The sequence below is a fragment of the Uloborus diversus genome, chromosome 2 (genome assembly GCF_026930045.1).
Source record: "Uloborus diversus isolate 005 chromosome 2, Udiv.v.3.1, whole genome shotgun sequence".
Lineage (NCBI taxonomy): Eukaryota > Metazoa > Arthropoda > Arachnida > Araneae > Uloboridae > Uloborus > Uloborus diversus.
The window spans coordinates 145,501,723-145,520,061 of NC_072732.1; the positions used below are offsets into that span (position 1 = coordinate 145,501,723).

Here is an 18,339-nt window from a genome sequence, read left to right on the forward strand (position 1 = left end):
TAATATGCATTAAAATTGTTACATTACTAATAATTTTATGAATAAGAAAAAAAAGAATATATTATTTTGTTATATTAATGTGTATTAATACATCATAAAACTATAGTATGTGACTTTTTAGTTGTTTTTAATAATAAATGAGCGATATTGCTATGATTAATGTAATTTTTATATTGAAAATACCGTAGTTGGAAAAATAAATATTGAAAATATCAAAATATCATGTTATTTTCAGAATAAATATCGGATATACATCATGATATATATCGACGAACCCTAGTAGTAATAAACAGAAAATTCAAATTTTTGAACTTAACGTCAGTCTGGCTATGAGGTACAGAAATGACAAATTTATTATTTTAAATAATCCTTCATGATTAATGATTTTTATATTTTTTTGGTCATCTGTAATGAAACTTATATTTTACCGAGACGTGAAGTAAACTGGTGAGGACACTGGGTTTTTGAAATGAAAATCGGGACTGTCTATGATCCCGTTTGAAAATCGGAAAACAAATACTATATCCAACATTCACTGAGTTATGGCGTATTTAACAAAGCTATTATTAAAGAAACACCATCTAATCTTACTAGTTCCTTTAGTATATTGATATTAGGAAGTGAAAAAGAATGAAGTAAAATACGATTCTGGACAAAGAAATATACTATCCTTCTACAAAAGTCTTTTAGAAGTACAATGCCAGAATGGGCATGCATTTTGTAGGTTTTTTCATTACCTGTAAATAAAATGTGTCCTTGAAGCTATCGAGGGCAAAAGCTCTTTGTAAAACTAAAAATGGTGTATCTTGCAGATCAATGCCCTGAGTGTAGTACAATATGTTTTTGGAATAGAATTTCTGTTTGAATTTCTTCCGTTGGTTACATGGTTTTCTTTTTTTCAACATATTGTCATTATTATTATTTATTAATCTTTTTATTTTTTGATTGTTTAAAATTTTGCTGAAAGAATTGGTCTCAGATTTTTCCTTGATATTTACTACGAGCAAAACGGTGGCTTGAAAATTAAAAACAAAAAAAAAAAAAAAAACGTTTAACTGGAGCTAAAAAAAAAAAGTCAAATCAGATAATTACCAAGGCGGTCATTTTATCGCGCTTGTTGGGAAAGAAGCAAAATACAGAAGTCAAAAGAAAAAAAAGAAATTGAAAAGACTGATTAAAAGCGCTATTGATTTAAACGCGCGATATAATGAGAGTTCCATTAACTTTTCAGAAAAATCTGCCAGATCAATAGCTAAAAAAAAAAAAAAACACTTGTTACAAGAAAAATTCCATTGAAATGTAAAATATTTCCTCAAATCTACTATTTATCGCTTTTTTCCCTAAGAGACTCATTTACCGGAATGCAATTTCATTCATAACTAGGTATCTAAGCGTTCAAAGTTGAGTAAAATGGATCATCTTTGAAAATCCAAATTCAATTATAAACTGCAGAGTAAACTGAGATATATTTTCTTAGAACTAGGATGTGTTGTGCGTGTGTGTGGGGGGGGGGGGGGAGGTTCAACATTTTGCAAACCTTTTCCGTTATCAACACACAATCATATTTCTGGATTACTTAAAATGAAAAGATATTTGGATGATAGCTAACTTTTATTGTAAGGGCATTAAAGATTTTCTTATGTCAAAGTGTAGAAAATGCTTAATTTTTCAAAATAATTGAAGTTTTTGTGAAAATTTAAATTTTTAAGCCAAAAATTATGGCTGAATTTCCGATGATTTTCTATAAAAATCAAGGTTGTATAATTATTTTTTCATAAGTTATTCCAAGGAATTGAAAGATCATATGACTGGTATCTAGCAATTGCACAGATTAAACAGTGATTTGAGATAAATAACAGGCTTTGGGCAAATTGAGATCAATGAAAATTCTAGATTTGTTGCTTAATAAAGTACAAAAAGTTAAGCTCTGCTGAAGTTTTATTTTAATTATGAAATGGTTTAAACTTTCATTTATTTTTCTCTATTTATTATTATTCCTTTCCTTATATAAAAAAATAGTTTTAAATTCTCACTTAACCTTTTTCCCATTTCCATCTTCCTACAAAATACTGTAGATCTCAAGCAACTCCATAGAAATTTCCTTTAGTCAGGTCCAATTCTTCTGAATTTCTTCCCCATCTCAATAAAAAAAATTCCTAGACTCTCTATTTTTTATTGAAAAAAAAAGCTACAAACGATTTAATTTTTGAAAACTATTCATTTTCATATATTTTTCAATTTTTAATAACAATAAAAAAATATTATTATTGTTCTTTGCTAACAACTGAAGTTTTTTTTTTTTTTTGTATTAAAGTTAACACAATAGCCGCCTGGTGTTGTGCAAAATTTTTGCTCTTACTATATATTGTTTATTTAGTCTTTTTTTTTACTTATACAGAATTGAAATTGTATGATAAGAGATAATTGTTTGTTTTCTTTGTGATTAAAATAATTATAAGCTGAAGTATTAGACAGAATCTGTGAATTTAAAATGTTTCTCATATTAACGATAGAAATTTGCGACCAAAACTAAGGCCGATCAGTTAGAGTAAATGAATTTGAAAAAAATATCCCTTTTTTTTTTAAATATTTTTTATAATGTGTTTTGAGTACAACATCTGCCTAAATGTGCGTAAAAGTGACGTAAGTGCACATAAAAGTTGAAAATTGATCTTTTACATGTATTTCCGCTCTTTTGTTTTCATTACAGTATTGTGATTTTATAACACTTAAAGTTCCTAAATTATATGTTAGTAGCGAATAAAGCCGTAGCTACAAATTTATTTCCAAAAGGATACTTAGTTTGTTTTCGTTCAATTTGAAATCTCCCGGCTTTTATTTATTTATTTGAAATGTAATTGAATGTCATTGTCGTCAATTAAATTATGTTGCATCCATTTACAGCACAATTATTAATTAAATGTAAATTTTAAACTTAGAAGAAGGAGAAGTGGATATTTCATTCTTGGAATACAGTTTTGTTTCTAGCAGATACTTACAATAAATAGCAAGAAGGTTTGCTTAGAAATCTTTGCATTGATAAGAAGGATGCACTGAACCTTGAAACCCCAACCTGATGAATGGGCATTGTTTGCGAATGTGAATACAGAAGGTGGGGCCCCTGCGCTCTGGGGTGCCGCTCTCAGGAGAGGGGAAAGGAAACGCAGGATTCTACGCCTTGGACCGTTTGACAATGAAAATTTAGTGTCAGAAAAATACGTGTAAAACGCTTTCGACGGGAACTTGCTACGGCGTGATAAGACGTGAAAAACCGCTGGTAAGATATAATGCAAAAACCTGTATAACGAAAAGCTGTGGTCCCAATGTGTGCGTTATAACGGTCTTCTACTGTAATTGGTTCTCTACTGTATTTACATATTAGTGAACAAGGTTTTTGTTTTTTGAAACACTTTGCATCGAGTACATGAAGTATGAAGTAAAAAAGGAGGCGCTTGAAATGAGCACGAGCACTGAGATCACTGGTCTATTGTACTGTCCCCTCTTTGACTACTAGTAGAGCCCGATAATCGAAACAAATTTCAGCAGTGTCCTAACTGAAATTTTTGGCAGTTCCCAGGGATCCACATAGTGGTATCCTAAGGGTTCAAAGCTCTGCTCCGAGTAGAAGTCACATCAAGTACATACCCTTGCACCTATCTTTAAAGAAAAAACAAAAGAATTTTCAGATCTAATTGCAGCATTTCTACTTGATCTGTTTGAACTGACATGGAAAATATGGAACACCATTATTATTGCATTTTCTGCATTTATGAGTAAACGAACATAAAATCAATCTCCTCTGCTGGTCCCAAATACGCAAACAGTGTCTATTTCAAAATGATTTATGGACATTTTCAGTAAGGCAATTCATGTAAACAGCATAATGTATGGGCTAAAGTCTATTTTTTATATCGTCGTCTCAGAGCAACAGTGAGACATTTCATCTCAGGAATAACAGTAAGATATCATGCTGTTGCTCTGAGAAGACGATACAGAGTACTAAATTTTTTTTAAAAAGGCAGCATTTCTAAAGCAGATTATATTACCTGGCATTCATTGGGATGATGCCTTTTGAACCAACTCCAACAGGAATGTGATCAAACATACTTTGTGCAAGTTGTTCCTTGATAGGCTGAACATCTTTTTCCATCAGGTTTGTCCTTAACAGACGAACACCACAGTTAATATCAAAACCTACACCACCTAGAAGAAAATTAGGATTAATTGAAACAGATTCTAACTGAATAAATTTAATACTAAACATAAAATATTTGTTTTAAATTACCTGGTGACACAATAGCTTTTGGATCATCCATATCAAATGCAGCGGTATTACCAATAGCAAAGCCATATCCTGAATGAACATCAGGTAGACCAATTGATTTCTAGTTTGAAATTATAAAGAAAAAAAAGAAGTTTTAAGAATAAGGTCATTTTAAAACCCCTGCATAAACGGTAGCATGACAACTAACGGTATTGACGACAAAAGCAAGTAACTTAAAGATGAGTTGAAGATCAGTAATGCAGAAAATGAAAAATGTCATCCTTAATAATGATACCATATAACTGTCAGGTAATTTCTTAACATATTTAACTTTTTGACATTTGAGGTAGTGAGAAACAAAGGGAGGCAAGTGGCAAAATTAAAAATTTGGAGATAACCTGTACAAATGGTAGGTGAAACTCTCCTGTCTTGGGGAAAGAGATTGTACTAGTAGCCCTGATAGGTGCTGCTGTACAGCATGATTTAGAAAAAAAAATTTCAATGAAAGCCTACCTAGGATCTGATCTTTAAATGCATTTTACTTAAAACTTAAAATAGTCCACTTGCATCTCACTGCCTCATTTGACACTTGTAAAGAGCACAGAATTTCATTAAAAAACTTTCAATCAAATAAAAATAAAACAAAACTTTATTTGTTTGCCTTTTAGCAAAGCATAGTCAACAACAAAAATGAGAAAAATTTGATTCCCAAAGAGATTGCAATTTTTAGAATGAAGACACCTAGAAAGACTGGTACAAGTTATTATTTGCAAGGTTCAGTCATTAATCAGGCAGATAAAGTTACTGATCTCGGGGTCTTAATAAGTCAGGATTTAAAGTTTAGCCAACAATGCAGCATTGCTAGCAACAAAGCCAATAAGATGCTTGGGTTTATCAATAGATCTATTTCAAACAAATCTAAAGAAGTTCTTCTGCCCTTATATAGAAGTTTGGTAAGACCCCATTTGGAGTATGCTGTTCAGTTTTGGTCTCCTTATCTTAAGAAAGACATTAATGTATTGGAAAGAGTTCAAAGGCGGGCTACAAGGCTAATAAGGGGACTTTCCTACTTAGATTATAATTCCAGGCTCAGAAGGCTTAAAATGTACAGTCTTGAGCAAAGAAGAGATTGAGGGGACATGATACAGCTGTTTAAATTTATTAAAACGAAAGATGTTATGGGGCTGAAGTTCAGCACTGAAAACAGGACAAGGGGTCATTGTTTTAAGCTATTTAAATCTCAGGCTAACATGGATATTAGGAAAAATTATTTTAGCAGGGTAGTCGAACCTCGGAACAGCTTACCAAAAGAGGTGGTAATGAGCAAGGATTGTAAATTGACTAGGACCAGTCTAGCTGGGCCCAGAGCCTGTTGCTGGTCGTCACTTTTGTATTTGTATTAAAACTGCCATATACTTAGAAAAGCTGAAGGGGCCGGTGTGGTCCGCTCAAATTTTTTGACTGAATACCTGAAAATTTCCTCCTAAAAAAGTGCAAATGACCCATGTTACCTTCTTTTATCTTTTTCCAGGGCCGCCGAGAGGGGGATCAGCAGGGGCAAAATCCCTGGGGCCCGGCCTGAGAGGAGGCTCGGGCACCTCCTCAAAAAGAAAAAAAAAATTTTTCAGAGTATGTGCTGCTAACTGAACTTCTTTTTGGTGCCGGAAAAGTAAAAAGATCTCTCATTCCACATTTTAGCCCATTTTTAAACATCTGCATGTTCAAGGGGGCTATCTTGCAGAGACGCTTCTATGAAGGAAAAAGTAGCGGGTCCACCACGAAAAACAGCGCTTTCTTCCTTTTACTCGGGCTTGGAACACAATTGGGTGACATCAAGGTAGGGGTTCAAAAACTTGGGGTCGCGCCCCCAAGCACTTCTTATGGGGTCGTGACATTATCCCTACATTTAAAATTACATCACTGCATAGTTTAAAAATTAAAATACATAGGGTTCAACTTGGTTTAGGGACTTCCATTCCTAGAAATTTTCACGAAAGAGTCCCGAATTCACCCCTCTAACATTGTCTAAAATCGCCTAAAATTCGGTTTTTGGAACTTAATTTCGAATAATTTCTGTGAGAGATTCCAGCCCTTATCCTAAAAGCTGTCCTGTAATTGCATTATTAGGACTTAATTTTGGGACTACTCTGGAAAGAGTCCTCAATCCCATCCCATCTTCTAACTTCATCAAAAATAGCCAAGAAATGGGTTTTTAGGATTTTAAAATCAAAAAACAATTTCGGAGGAGTGCCTACTGTGCTCTTAGCATAATTAAAGATCATATAAAATTTCATTTTTAGGACTTAAATTTCAAAAGAAATTCTGGGTGAAGGTTCTCCAGCATTTCTTGACGTCATCAAAGATAATTTACTACTCTGTTTTGGGACTTAAAATTCCTCTCTCCCTCTACATCATAAAAACACGTCTAAGATTTCGTTTTTGGATTTTCACTTCCGAAAAACTTCCGGCAGAGAGGCTTCGAATCCAAACATTTCCCCTAATGTTTACAAAGAGGGCTTATAATTGCAAATTTAACACCTATAATTCAAAAACCTTCCGGGGAAAGGTTGCTCAAACCTCTTTTATTTCCAAAACATTAACAAAGATAGCTTGCAACTTAGCATTTTTAGGATATTTCATTTCCATTTTTGAAAAATTAGCGAGCATCCCCGATCCTCCTCTCTCTCTCTCTTCCCACCCCCTCCCTCTCTTTAAAAATCGTCAAAAACTTCCATTTTTTGAACTTTAATTTCGAGAAATTTCAAAGACAGAGTCTACGAGCTTTAACCCTTCATAAAACCCACTGAACCTTACCTCCTCCTAACCTCACCCCCTCCATAACAACAAGGCAAAATTTACGAGCTTTAACCCTTCATAAAAATCCCTGAACCTCACCTCCTCCTAACATTACCAGTGATAGTGTAAACTGCAATTTTAGAACAATAGTTTCAAACATTTTTCGAGGGAGGAGGATCTTCGCAAATGTCACACTTATGACTGTAGGTTCAAATGGTTATTTCTCTATCCTCTTTCCCCACTCAATGCAATTCTTTGAATTTGATTGTGAGATACTAGTAGTGACAGTCCCTCCCCATCCAAACAAAAATGTAGACCCTCTCTCTCTTGTTATACATACGTTTGAGAATAAAAATTAATGACTTCAAGAATTTTGAAAGTGTCGAGGCCAAGATGTTTGTTTAACATTAGAGTGGTTAGCTTTTTTTTAACCAGCTTTTTTTACATTTTTTACAAAGAAAAAACTACCAAATAAGATTGTTTTCCACTACGATGCCTAGGATTACTATGAAGCTGATGTTGCAGTATAAAAGGTGCACTTGAGATTACTAAAATGTAAAGAGGGCAGTCAACAGGATTTTTTTTTTAGTGGTTGGAGGGGGGGGGGGCTACAAGTTACGATTTTGCCCCAGGGCTCGGGGTCGAGCTCTCGGCGGCCCCGTCTTTTTCTTTACAAATAATAAAGCTAAAAGTTTCTATCTGGATGTCTGTGACACGCACGGCGCTTATACCGTTCTGCTGATCTTCATGAAATTAGTTTGTAGCATGGGGGTGTGCGTCTTGAAGCAATTTTTTGAAAATTCGATTTTGTTCCTTTTCTATGATTTTATTTTTACGAACGACCATTGGTGAATTTAATTCCTCAGCACTGAGCGAATTACCACAACAAAGATGAGTAAATTATCATAACAAGGACGAGCAAATTAACTTAGCTTATTGGCAAGAAATTCATCATCCGTTATTTGTAAATATACAGGCAAACCAAATACCTTTTATTTTTCTATTGCAGGCAAAGCCATGAGGGTACTACTAGTGACTAAATATAAACTGAATTCACAATAATGATCAAGTAGTGTAATCTCTACATGCTGAAGTGTTAAGAGCTAATTTCTCTCTGGAAGAGCAGACCCAACTGCTTGGCTGGTGAGTAGCCGGCAGTATTCAACATTTAGACTGCCACCCGACTGCAAATAGGGGAAAGAAAAGGTGAAACGAAAGTGTAGAGCAGTTTTTCATGTTATACTGGGTAGGAGAAAGGAAAAAATCTACTTCTACTTTAAAATACCTCAGGGATTGTTATTGAAGCTTTTCCTTTCTTTCTATGTTATTATGTTCAATATTTACACTACTATGAGGCTATTGACTAAGCACACTTAAATAGGGTTAGATTATGAAAAGTCAGAAAATTCCATCACTTTCAATTATTTATTATATGATTTATTGAACGACAAACTATGAGAGGGGCCACACAAGTTCATCTCTCTCTATAGTGCTAAAGCAAAATAGTAACAGAAATTTACATATATATACAGTAGAAGACCATTATAATGCCGACCTATATAACAATTCTCTATAAACCGCACAACTTTTCAGAAGTAAGGAATAGGTTTGAAGTTTAAAAATCCCTTTGTTTTGCTTTACAAACATAAAAAGTGCTAGGCAAAATAAATCTTGGAAGTTTTTCAGCTTTCCATCTTAATTCAAAGCATTTAAATTGAAAATTAGTACTCATAGTAAACAGAAAATACCAGACGGCTCTTGAAAATGCAGCTGTTATGCAAACTATGAAGCTAGAAGTGCAGGATAATGCACTTTCTTTTGATAATGGAACATATTTATTTGTGAATAACTAATTGTAATATTGGTGATTTAATACTCATTGCAGATAAAACCCATTCTGAAGTGCTAATATATACATGTATTCTGAATATTAGTTTCAAAATTTGTGAAATGATCTACATAACGCAATAACCTGTATAATGCAAAAGCTCTGGTCCCAAGGTGTGCATTATAACGGTCTTCTACTGTATAATCATAAATATTTTATGAGTTTTCCCAGATAATGTTGAAGAGAAAACATTTTCAATGCCTAAAATGAAATCAAGCATAAAATATGGACAGATCTATTAAATTGTTACAGATCTGTTACAGATTAAAAAATGTCAAGTTTTAGGACACAAAAGACTAAGTGGAAATAGGAAATAATTAGTTTTCAACTCCAGCACCTTTTGCTCAGAGATTGGTCTTAACTCTGACTCCACAACATTTGTTACAGTGCAAATACATACCTTAGTGGTTTTTTTACCAAATATGTTATACCTTTTATAAACTACTTAACACGAAATCTACAGGTTACACATAGCAAATCTCTGAATTCTATACTTTTCTTTTTTCAAGAAGTAGCACCAAGAAGTAATGTTATCGAAACAAATTCAAATATATATTTCAATTCAAAGTAAGTAAAAACTACACAAGGATATACTTACGGACACAATACCAGGGAGAGCAGCGACGTTTCCTATTTGCTTCATTGCTGGCAAAAATCCTCCAATATTACCAGGGCGACATGCATTTCTAAGTTCATCAAACATCAGTTTCTCTAATTTACTATTCACATAAAATATTCCTTCCACCTAAAATGTTTTTGTTTTTATATCAATCAAAATATATTGCAAAAATAAATAAACATTGAAACTGTGAGACAGTGGTGAATCATTCAACATTTAAATGGAGTTTCACAAAATAAATTTTGAAAATTAAGCGCAGATATGAAATTACTTACAAGTTAATTTATAGTACTTTTTTTTTTTTTTAACTAAAGCGCATCACTAAGAGATGGGGTGATTCGGAGAAAAGTACATTTTTATATTTAAAATATATATATTTTTTTGTTTCTTCATTTATTTTTACTTCTTTATTTTTTAAACAAATCAATAACACTTTCATTGAATTTAAGTATGTCATTTAGCTTTTTTTAATTTTAAAAGAATGGTTCAAGGGTTTACGTCTGTTGTTGCACTTTGCTCATAGTTGTTTCTAAAAAATAGTGTGTTATTGAGTTTTACTGAAGAAATAAAGAAAAAGGAGGACCTATATGTCCCTTAAGATTAGTGCGCTAATCAAATTCAACAACCATACTTGAAGCTAGCAGCAATGATCGTGAGTTTATAAAAAATATCGGGACTTTTGAGAAAATTTGGAGAAGTTTGGTGAAAAATTTTTAAACTAAGAATTTACAAATTTGTGCTTCTACTTACGTTGTTTGGTCTGACTTTACTATTCAGCACAAAGATATTTATTTATCTTAAGAGCCATAATATTTAAATATACATTTTGTTTTCATACCTTAACCACTTTTATTAAATGTACAAGCTAGATTTCTTATACTAAAAATATTGTATATTGAATTAGTTGAATTCTTAATGGCATATATAAATATACTTATAGCTGGTATTTTACTAATCATCTTCAAAAAAATTATTTCAAGCATATCATTGACAAAGTGACATCAAAAGGTATACAACAAAAAATCAATATGATCTTTGAAAATATTTTTTAATGAATGAAAATTGCAACTTTATGGAAAAAGAAAGATAATTCTAAAGCTCCAATATATAAAGCTCCTTATCAGAACAATAAACGTAATCTGATTCTAAGATTTCGCATACTTATTGATGCAGTTAAGTGACATACTAACTGGAGATGTCATGTACATATCAAAAAACTAAAATAATTGAATCAACTATCAAATTCAGCCAAGTGATCCGGCAATAAACTTGACATTTGACAGAGGGGTGGTAGTGGACTCAAAAAGTAAAATTTTCTGAAGACAATATGAAAATATCGGAAACTATGAGGGAGCTCAACATATGACTCAGTCGTACATATGACTCATGAATTCTATAGCCATGCTCTGCTAAAAATTTTTAAATTAATTGGGTAAGAATTCACTTTTCAGGGTTCATACTCTATTTGGATGAAAAAATTCCATGACTTTTCCAAGACTTTTTCATGACTTCAATGAAAATTTTCATGATCTCGTTACACGAAGCGAATAGCACTATTTAATCTCAAACTTGGTAATATTTGGAAATGAGCATTAGCAAAACGTCTACATGAATGCCACAGCCTCATTGAAGCACTTACTTGTAATGGAAAAAATATAAGTGCACACTTAAAAAACTAAACTATTCTTTAGAGACGTACCGAGTACTCGGTAACTATTCGGTACTCGGCATACTCGGCCAATTTGCCGAGTACTCAGTACTCGGCCAAATTTTGATCAGATACTCGGCCAATACCGAGTAGTTGCAAAAAATTGAATATTGTTCAAGACAGATATTAAAATTTATAAAAAAGCGCAAGCATATTTAATATTCTGCAATCATTTACAAGTCAAGTTTAAATTTTGAGAATAATGAAGTTTTTAATGCTTTGATGGAATAAATCTTGATTTTAATGTCCCCCAAAGTTAATGAAACTTATTTATTAAAAATTGTGCAAAAAAGGTAAGTATAGAAAATATGGAATTTTTACATAAACAATAGATTTTTGCTACAAACAAAAATTAGTTATAAGAAATATAAAAAATCTTTTGCTTAAAAAAAGGGAAATAAAACAACATTAAAAGCATAGTGCAGGAACGCTGCAGACACATGTTTTGGCGTTACAGGAAATTCCTTTTTCAATGCACAAAATGTGAGCTTGTAGATTTAAAGGCATCCGACAAAAGTCAGATTTTTTTGGCGAATGTCTTTACATTCTTTAGCTCACATTTTATGCACTCATAAAGACGTTCCTTTGTAGCGCAGAAACACCTGTGTGCAGTGTTCCTGCACATTTGCTTTATTTGCTTTTAAAAATTATTTATGTTTGGCGGACTAGAACTAAAATAGATTGGTATAGTTTGTCTTAATTCCAACTTGATCAATCATACCTTTTATTTATTTATTTTTAATTTTAAAAATAATTTTTTTGTAAACTTTTTGATGTAAACAAAATTTTTTAAATAATGTGAAATTAAATTTCAGCAGGAATTTAGTTTTAAAAACTTTTATATGGACAAAGAGGTCCATACTACTATTCCAATAAGCTCAAAATTGATCACATGTGTGTCAGTGGTTCTTCTTAAAACATAATTGGTACTTGTTAACTCGGTCGAGTAGTGAAATGCCGAGTACTCGGTAACTCGGTACTCGGCCAAGTAGTGAAAGGCCGAGTACTCGGTACTCGGCTACTCGGCCTAAGTGCTACTCGGGACGTCTCTACTATTCTTATTTGTCTTCATTATATAAATTTAAGTAAAGTAAAAATGCAGTGAAACGAATATGATGATGCTTAAATGTCTGATATATTTTTTTAAAAACAGGCAGAATGATATTGAATGGGACAAAGGTTGAATGAGTCATCACTAAGTTTCAATAAATTTGCTTCAAAAATTACCTTTTAGTGTCAATAGTGCTTTAATCATCCACGTAACTTGACAGTATTTTTGTTCTTTGAAGTAAAGCCACATAGTTTAGTTCTTTATGTTTCCAAACCAGATCTTTTTTGAAAAAACCATTCAGTAATGAATCAATCTTCTGATTCAAAAGTATATTTGTTTTGTTTACAAATTTGCATATTTTCAAATGCATAGAAATTAATAGATTCAGAAATTCCAGAACACGTTTAATTCCCAACATTGATCATAGCAGTGGGTCGCATAGATTAGTTTTGCGTGCCGTATGTTGGGCATTACTGTTTTAGAGCATTAGAATTCCTCTTTTTCTGTATTCTATCGCCTGACTTAAGATCTTTATTTTCTAAAACATTCAACAAATTAAGATAAACTCTAATAAATTTAATAATAAAGTCCTTAGGAGTGATGGAATCGAACTCGCACGCAATTGAATTGCTTTTTTTGTTGTGTCGGCGTGACAAAACTAAGAACGTGAAATTTTGCTAGTACAGGATATGAAACATAAGAAGTGTTGAAAATAACATAAAATTCAAAATAAGTGATGTCCAGGCAGTAAAATCACATCGCAAAAAATGGCAAGCGGCTGCGACAGAAGTGGATGTAATGAGATTTCAAAATTCCGATTTGCCTTTTGGATCGTTCAATTTTCCACTTTTAATAGCTTTTATGTGCTGTACTGTTAAATCACTCAAGATTTCTAATGCTCCTTTAGCTACTGTTCCTTTCTCTTTGTCCAGGAACTTTTTCCATGACTTGAAATAAATTTCCATGACTTTCAATGAAAATTTCAATTTTCCATGACTTCTCCAGGTCTGAAATTATGTTTTTTTTTCCCCCATTACTTTCCAGGATTTCCATGACCCGTACGAACCCTGACTTTTATACTCAATTCTATCCAACAAATCATCATTAATTTAATTCCTCACTTTTCTTGTAAGATTAAGTTCATCTAAACAGGAGCAGCTTCTCATGATTGATTTAAGGTATTGATTTGTTTTACAATAGCTGAAAAATACAACGCAACTTGAACAAAAATAACAACACAGTTGCACCTAGAAAAAGAAAGTTGAAGGTACAACATAAAAATTTGTTTATATTATGTAGTTTTCGTATAAAAAGTTAAATAATACATGGTAAAATGTGAAGAGGAAACTATGCAAACTACAATAACTAACTACATTCATGAAAAATATCTTCAGAACATTGAATTTTGAGAATCTGGCATTAAACATAATTGACAATATCAGGGGTCTGTCCAGGATTTTTCACAGGGTCCGTTTTTTGTGAAAATTAAAATAATTTTGTGAAAAATCAATTATTTTTGTGAAAAATCAAATAATTTAAAAAAAAAAAAATTCTTGTAAAAACGAAAGTTTAGACTCTTGAGATGGTGGAAACTGCATCATTGACACTTAAAGTTGAGTGTTTTCTCTCTTTTCAGTTGAGAATATCATTCTTGACTGTTTTTCTTGTATTTGGGGAGAGGGGGGAGGCATCGCTCCCTGGGAGATGGGCACCCCTCAAGTATCAATATTTATCTACCATTCTACATCATGTTAAATTATACTAGAAATTTTTTTTGTACAGTATTTAAAATAACTATAAGAAAAAAAAATAGGCAGGGGTTCAGCATTTAACTTTTTAACCAAAGACACTGTTTAAGAGCACAAAGTTTCGTTCAAACCTTATAAACTCCATGATTTTCACAAAAATAAAAAAATATTTTATTTGTTTACAACTTAACTAAGCGTACTAAACATCGAAAATTCTAAAAATCAGATTTCCACAGCGGATGCAAAGAGATTGCAATACTCAAAGTGAAGGAATCAAAAGTATAAAAACGGCTTGTAAAATAAATATTTTTGATAAAATTACTTTTGAATTGCATTTTAGAGTCTTATGATAAACATATCATTAATATCTGGACACAGTTGAAGCAAAAATAAATAAATAAATAAAATAAAAAATAAACCATCGATTCAGCATTTTAATTATTGACTCATAAAAGAAAATGGAATTCCCCTTTAAAAACTTGAAATAAGCTTTGTTACAAAAATAAAGAGACTTTTCATTTATTTGCATCCTAATAAAGCGAAGTTAGCTTGAAAAAAAGAATAAAATATGATTCTCATATCGGATGTAAAAAGATTGAGTTTTTCAAAATGTAGGCATCTATAGAAAAAAATAACGGTAAATAAAAGTTTATTTAAAGTTAATTATCCTTTTTAGTATCGAAAAACCAAACCCATATAACTTTCTCCCAAAATAACAGTTTAACATCGCACCACCAGACACTAAGTGGCGATAAGTTTGAATTTTGTAACCCTATCTGAAGCGATCACATCCGCCCCATCCATACTATCCTTTGCAGTTCTAAATTCATTTCGCTGTATATTATTGATGATTAAATCATGAGTGGGGAGAAAAGTGCTTACTACACCTATTCAGAGATGCTTTTCCAAAGAAGTTTACAACAACACCCCCGCTGCATAAAACAAACAAGCAAAATTATAAACCAAACTGACTTTCAGCTGTTAATTTATTTCAAAGAAACCAACAACAGGCATTATATTTATTTGGCGGTAGTAATTATTTATGGCTGTAGTAATTATTTATGGCTTGCAGGAGCATCACAAGAGTGCCGATTTTGTATAAGTTGATTCCTCTATTAAATATGCTGTATTATTTTAATTTGAGATTTGCTCTTTCAATAAACAATTTGTGAAAGATTCGTTTTTGTTTACTAGAATTTTGTGAAGGGTCCGTTTTGGTTGATCGGATTTTTGTGAAAGGTCCGTTTTGGTTGATCGGATTTTTGTGAAGGGTCCGTTAACGGACCCAAATTTTCTCTGGCCAGACCCCTGAATATCAAAAACAAAACAATTTTCCTTTGAAATAAAAATATTATGTTAATGAAAATATATAAATTAGTTGCTTATCAAGTAATAAAAAAAATATGCATGCCACAAACCTTCATATTTGACACAAAGCCTTTTTTAATCCTCCAGCAAACATTGTTGATCTTTTCCAAGTATGGAAGCTCTTCATTGTATGAACGAACTCCCATTGTGCTAATCAGAGGAAAAAGAAATAAAGCATATAACATGGAATTCTATCAAACATAAAAAAGCTAACTGAAACCTTTGCAAATCAAAGCAAAACGAGCAAGATTCATCTTGGTCTCGAGATTTGCGAGAATAATAAATAAACTGCAATGTGCAATTGGAGCTGTGTAGGTAACACAGAACAGAAAGGAAGCTCTAATTAGCAACATAAAAGATGATACTATCTTTTAGAACTAACTTTTAGTAAATAAAGAACCAGGGCCGGATTTGGAACTGTGGAGGCCCCGGGGCAACGAAGGAGTGGAGGCCCCTAATTAAGGTTCGAAAAGATCATCATATTTTCGAAAATATACGATACTTTGATATATATCCGAATATTTTGATATATATGTATATATCGGATATTTTCGACCCGTGAAAGTTAGGATAGTTTGTAAAAATTTTATTATGGGGGGCCCCTTTGTTGTGGAGGCTCCGGGGCAGTAGCTCCGACTGGCGCCTGCCCTTCCCTAAATCCAGCCCTGTAAAGAACTGTATTGATCAAACTGCATTTTTACTCATACACCACCATTGTTAAGTCCTAGTAAAAGGTCACATGTTCAGATGCTCTCATTCTCATCAAGTGGTGTTGGACATATCTGCAAACTGTAGGACCACAGGACTCTGCATAGTGGTGGATTTACTAAGGGGGCGACCGCCCCCTCCATGATCGTCATTTTCTAAAACCAATATATAGAATTGAAAGAATTACTAGCTATTGCTACTAATTTCAATCAAGAACATTCCACAAATTTGCTTTAAATTTAAGTTTGGACTGTGTAGTCGAGGATGGTCAGGGTTACCCACTTATTCAATTGAACCTAAACTCGCCCCTCCCCCCTTTTTCAAACTTTAATAATTTTTATATTTCTATATGTGTCTTCTAACCTTTTTCTTCCATGGTCTACACAATGCTGTTACATATACTGAAAATACATTTTGCTATGACTTAGAACAATGGTTTCCAACCCTGGGGGTGATAGCCCCCAACGCGGAGATTTAACACTTCAAGGGGGCGATAAGTTTGTGAGGGGTGATTAGTATTTAAAATACATGATAAGAAGGGGGCAGTTGATTCCCTGCCCCTCCCCCCTACATGACAGTTTTGAGGGGAGGAAGCTTTTACAGTTTTCAATCACCACCCCTTGAACAGACTAAATCCACCCCGACTCTGCAGCAAATCCTATAAACAGTGAAGATTTCAAAGTCACAGTATACGAAGTTCCACAAATTCACTAACCCCTAATACACAGGCTTCCACAAGGGATAACCCTACCATGCAGCTCCTCAAAAGACAATTCTGATTGCATAAGCAACCGCTAGGTAACAATGGATGTCCTTATCATCCCAGAACTGTTTGCCAGTAGAAAAGCACTTTGGGTGCTTGAAAAGATGAAAAACACTTGGTGCGAGATCAGGGAGAGAAGGCAAAAAACTTTTCTCATCCTAACTACATGCAATATAAGAGAATGGCATCCGCGGTGTGCAGTCGAGCATCGTCGGAGGATTAACAAAATGAATCATTTTCTCAAAAAACTGAAACAGACAATTGATTCTGTAGATGAAATTCAACAACTAATCTTTGTAGAACTCCTTTCTCAGCACCAAACTTCTGACAGTTTTGTCTTCCATTGATATTTTATTTTACTTCACACACAACATGAAACGTTTATTCGTGTGAGTGGCATTTAATCCATTTTAACATTGGTTACCACTTTTTATTTCAGGTGCACTATTAGGAAAGGAAGGCAGAATATAAGTAAGTAAAAATGTAATATAAGGAAGTAAAAATAAATAACACTCAAATATGCAGAAAATATAACTTAATTTCTCTTTAAAATATGATCCATGATGGCATATCTAAAATATATCAACTTAATACTTTTTCTTAATAAAATTTCAATACTTTAAATAAGAATTTCTGCAAATGAACTTTTAAACAAAGATATAGAAAACAAATAAAACATTTAAAAAATTATAAATTTACTTGAAAGCGCAAAAATGGTAGCAAATTTCTTTGATTTCTTTTTAAAACAGCACTATGAAATAATGACGAAACTTTTTTAAATTACCACAAGACCAAACAGTTTCTTTTTGCCGTGGTTTCGGCTATGGATAGACGAAGCAGCTGCTTGATTTATTTAGCGATTGCAGGTTTGTTCGCAAAGACCAGCCGGAGATCTCGAACTCACAACTACGTCATCAAATCAACCGATACTAGGCGATCATATCCTGTTGGGGGGGGGGGGGGTAAAAATGTGCTAAAAATTCTAAAGTTGTCATTTTCGGGTAAAAGCATTGAAAATAAAAAAATTAGCTTGTGTCCACCGTACGCAAAAATGCACTAATCTTCATATGCACAAATGCATCTTTAAAAAGCAAACATAAAAGCTTCTTTCCTTTTGCAAAGGTAAGGCCCCTATAACAGGAGTGTATGAACAATGAAACCGCCCAAGCCGATTCACATAACAACTTTGTAGGCATTAATATTAATAGATTACAATGTTTACAAAACTAATCACAATTTAATCATTAATTAATCGCAATTTAATAGTAATATTAATTATTCAATATTAATTTATAGTAAACACAGTTTGACGTCGCGCTTGCCTAACTGATAAAAGAACATGCACATTAGGGTGGGCCGGAAAAAAAAAATATTTTCGAGAAGCAACTTCTAATAGCAAAAAAAAGTTGTGTATTGCCATCCTAAA

The 18,339-nt window shown here is 32.8% G+C and overlaps 1 protein-coding gene across 1 annotated transcript in view; it reads right to left on the reverse strand.

The window, feature by feature from the left end:
- LOC129217394 (RNA-splicing ligase RtcB homolog) overlaps positions 1-17,733 on the reverse strand; it is a 40,454-nt gene extending 22,721 nt beyond the window's left edge. The window contains exons 1-5 of the mRNA XM_054851691.1: positions 17,613-17,733; positions 15,493-15,592; positions 9,547-9,693; positions 4,286-4,385; positions 4,047-4,203 (exon numbers count right to left, since the gene is read on the reverse strand). Of these exons, the coding sequence (XP_054707666.1) occupies positions 4,047-4,203; positions 4,286-4,385; positions 9,547-9,693; positions 15,493-15,588 (500 nt within the window). The 5' untranslated portion in view covers positions 15,589-15,592; positions 17,613-17,733. The remainder of the gene's footprint in view (positions 1-4,046; positions 4,204-4,285; positions 4,386-9,546; positions 9,694-15,492; positions 15,593-17,612) is intronic.
- Between the last annotated feature and the right edge of the window lie 606 nt (positions 17,734-18,339).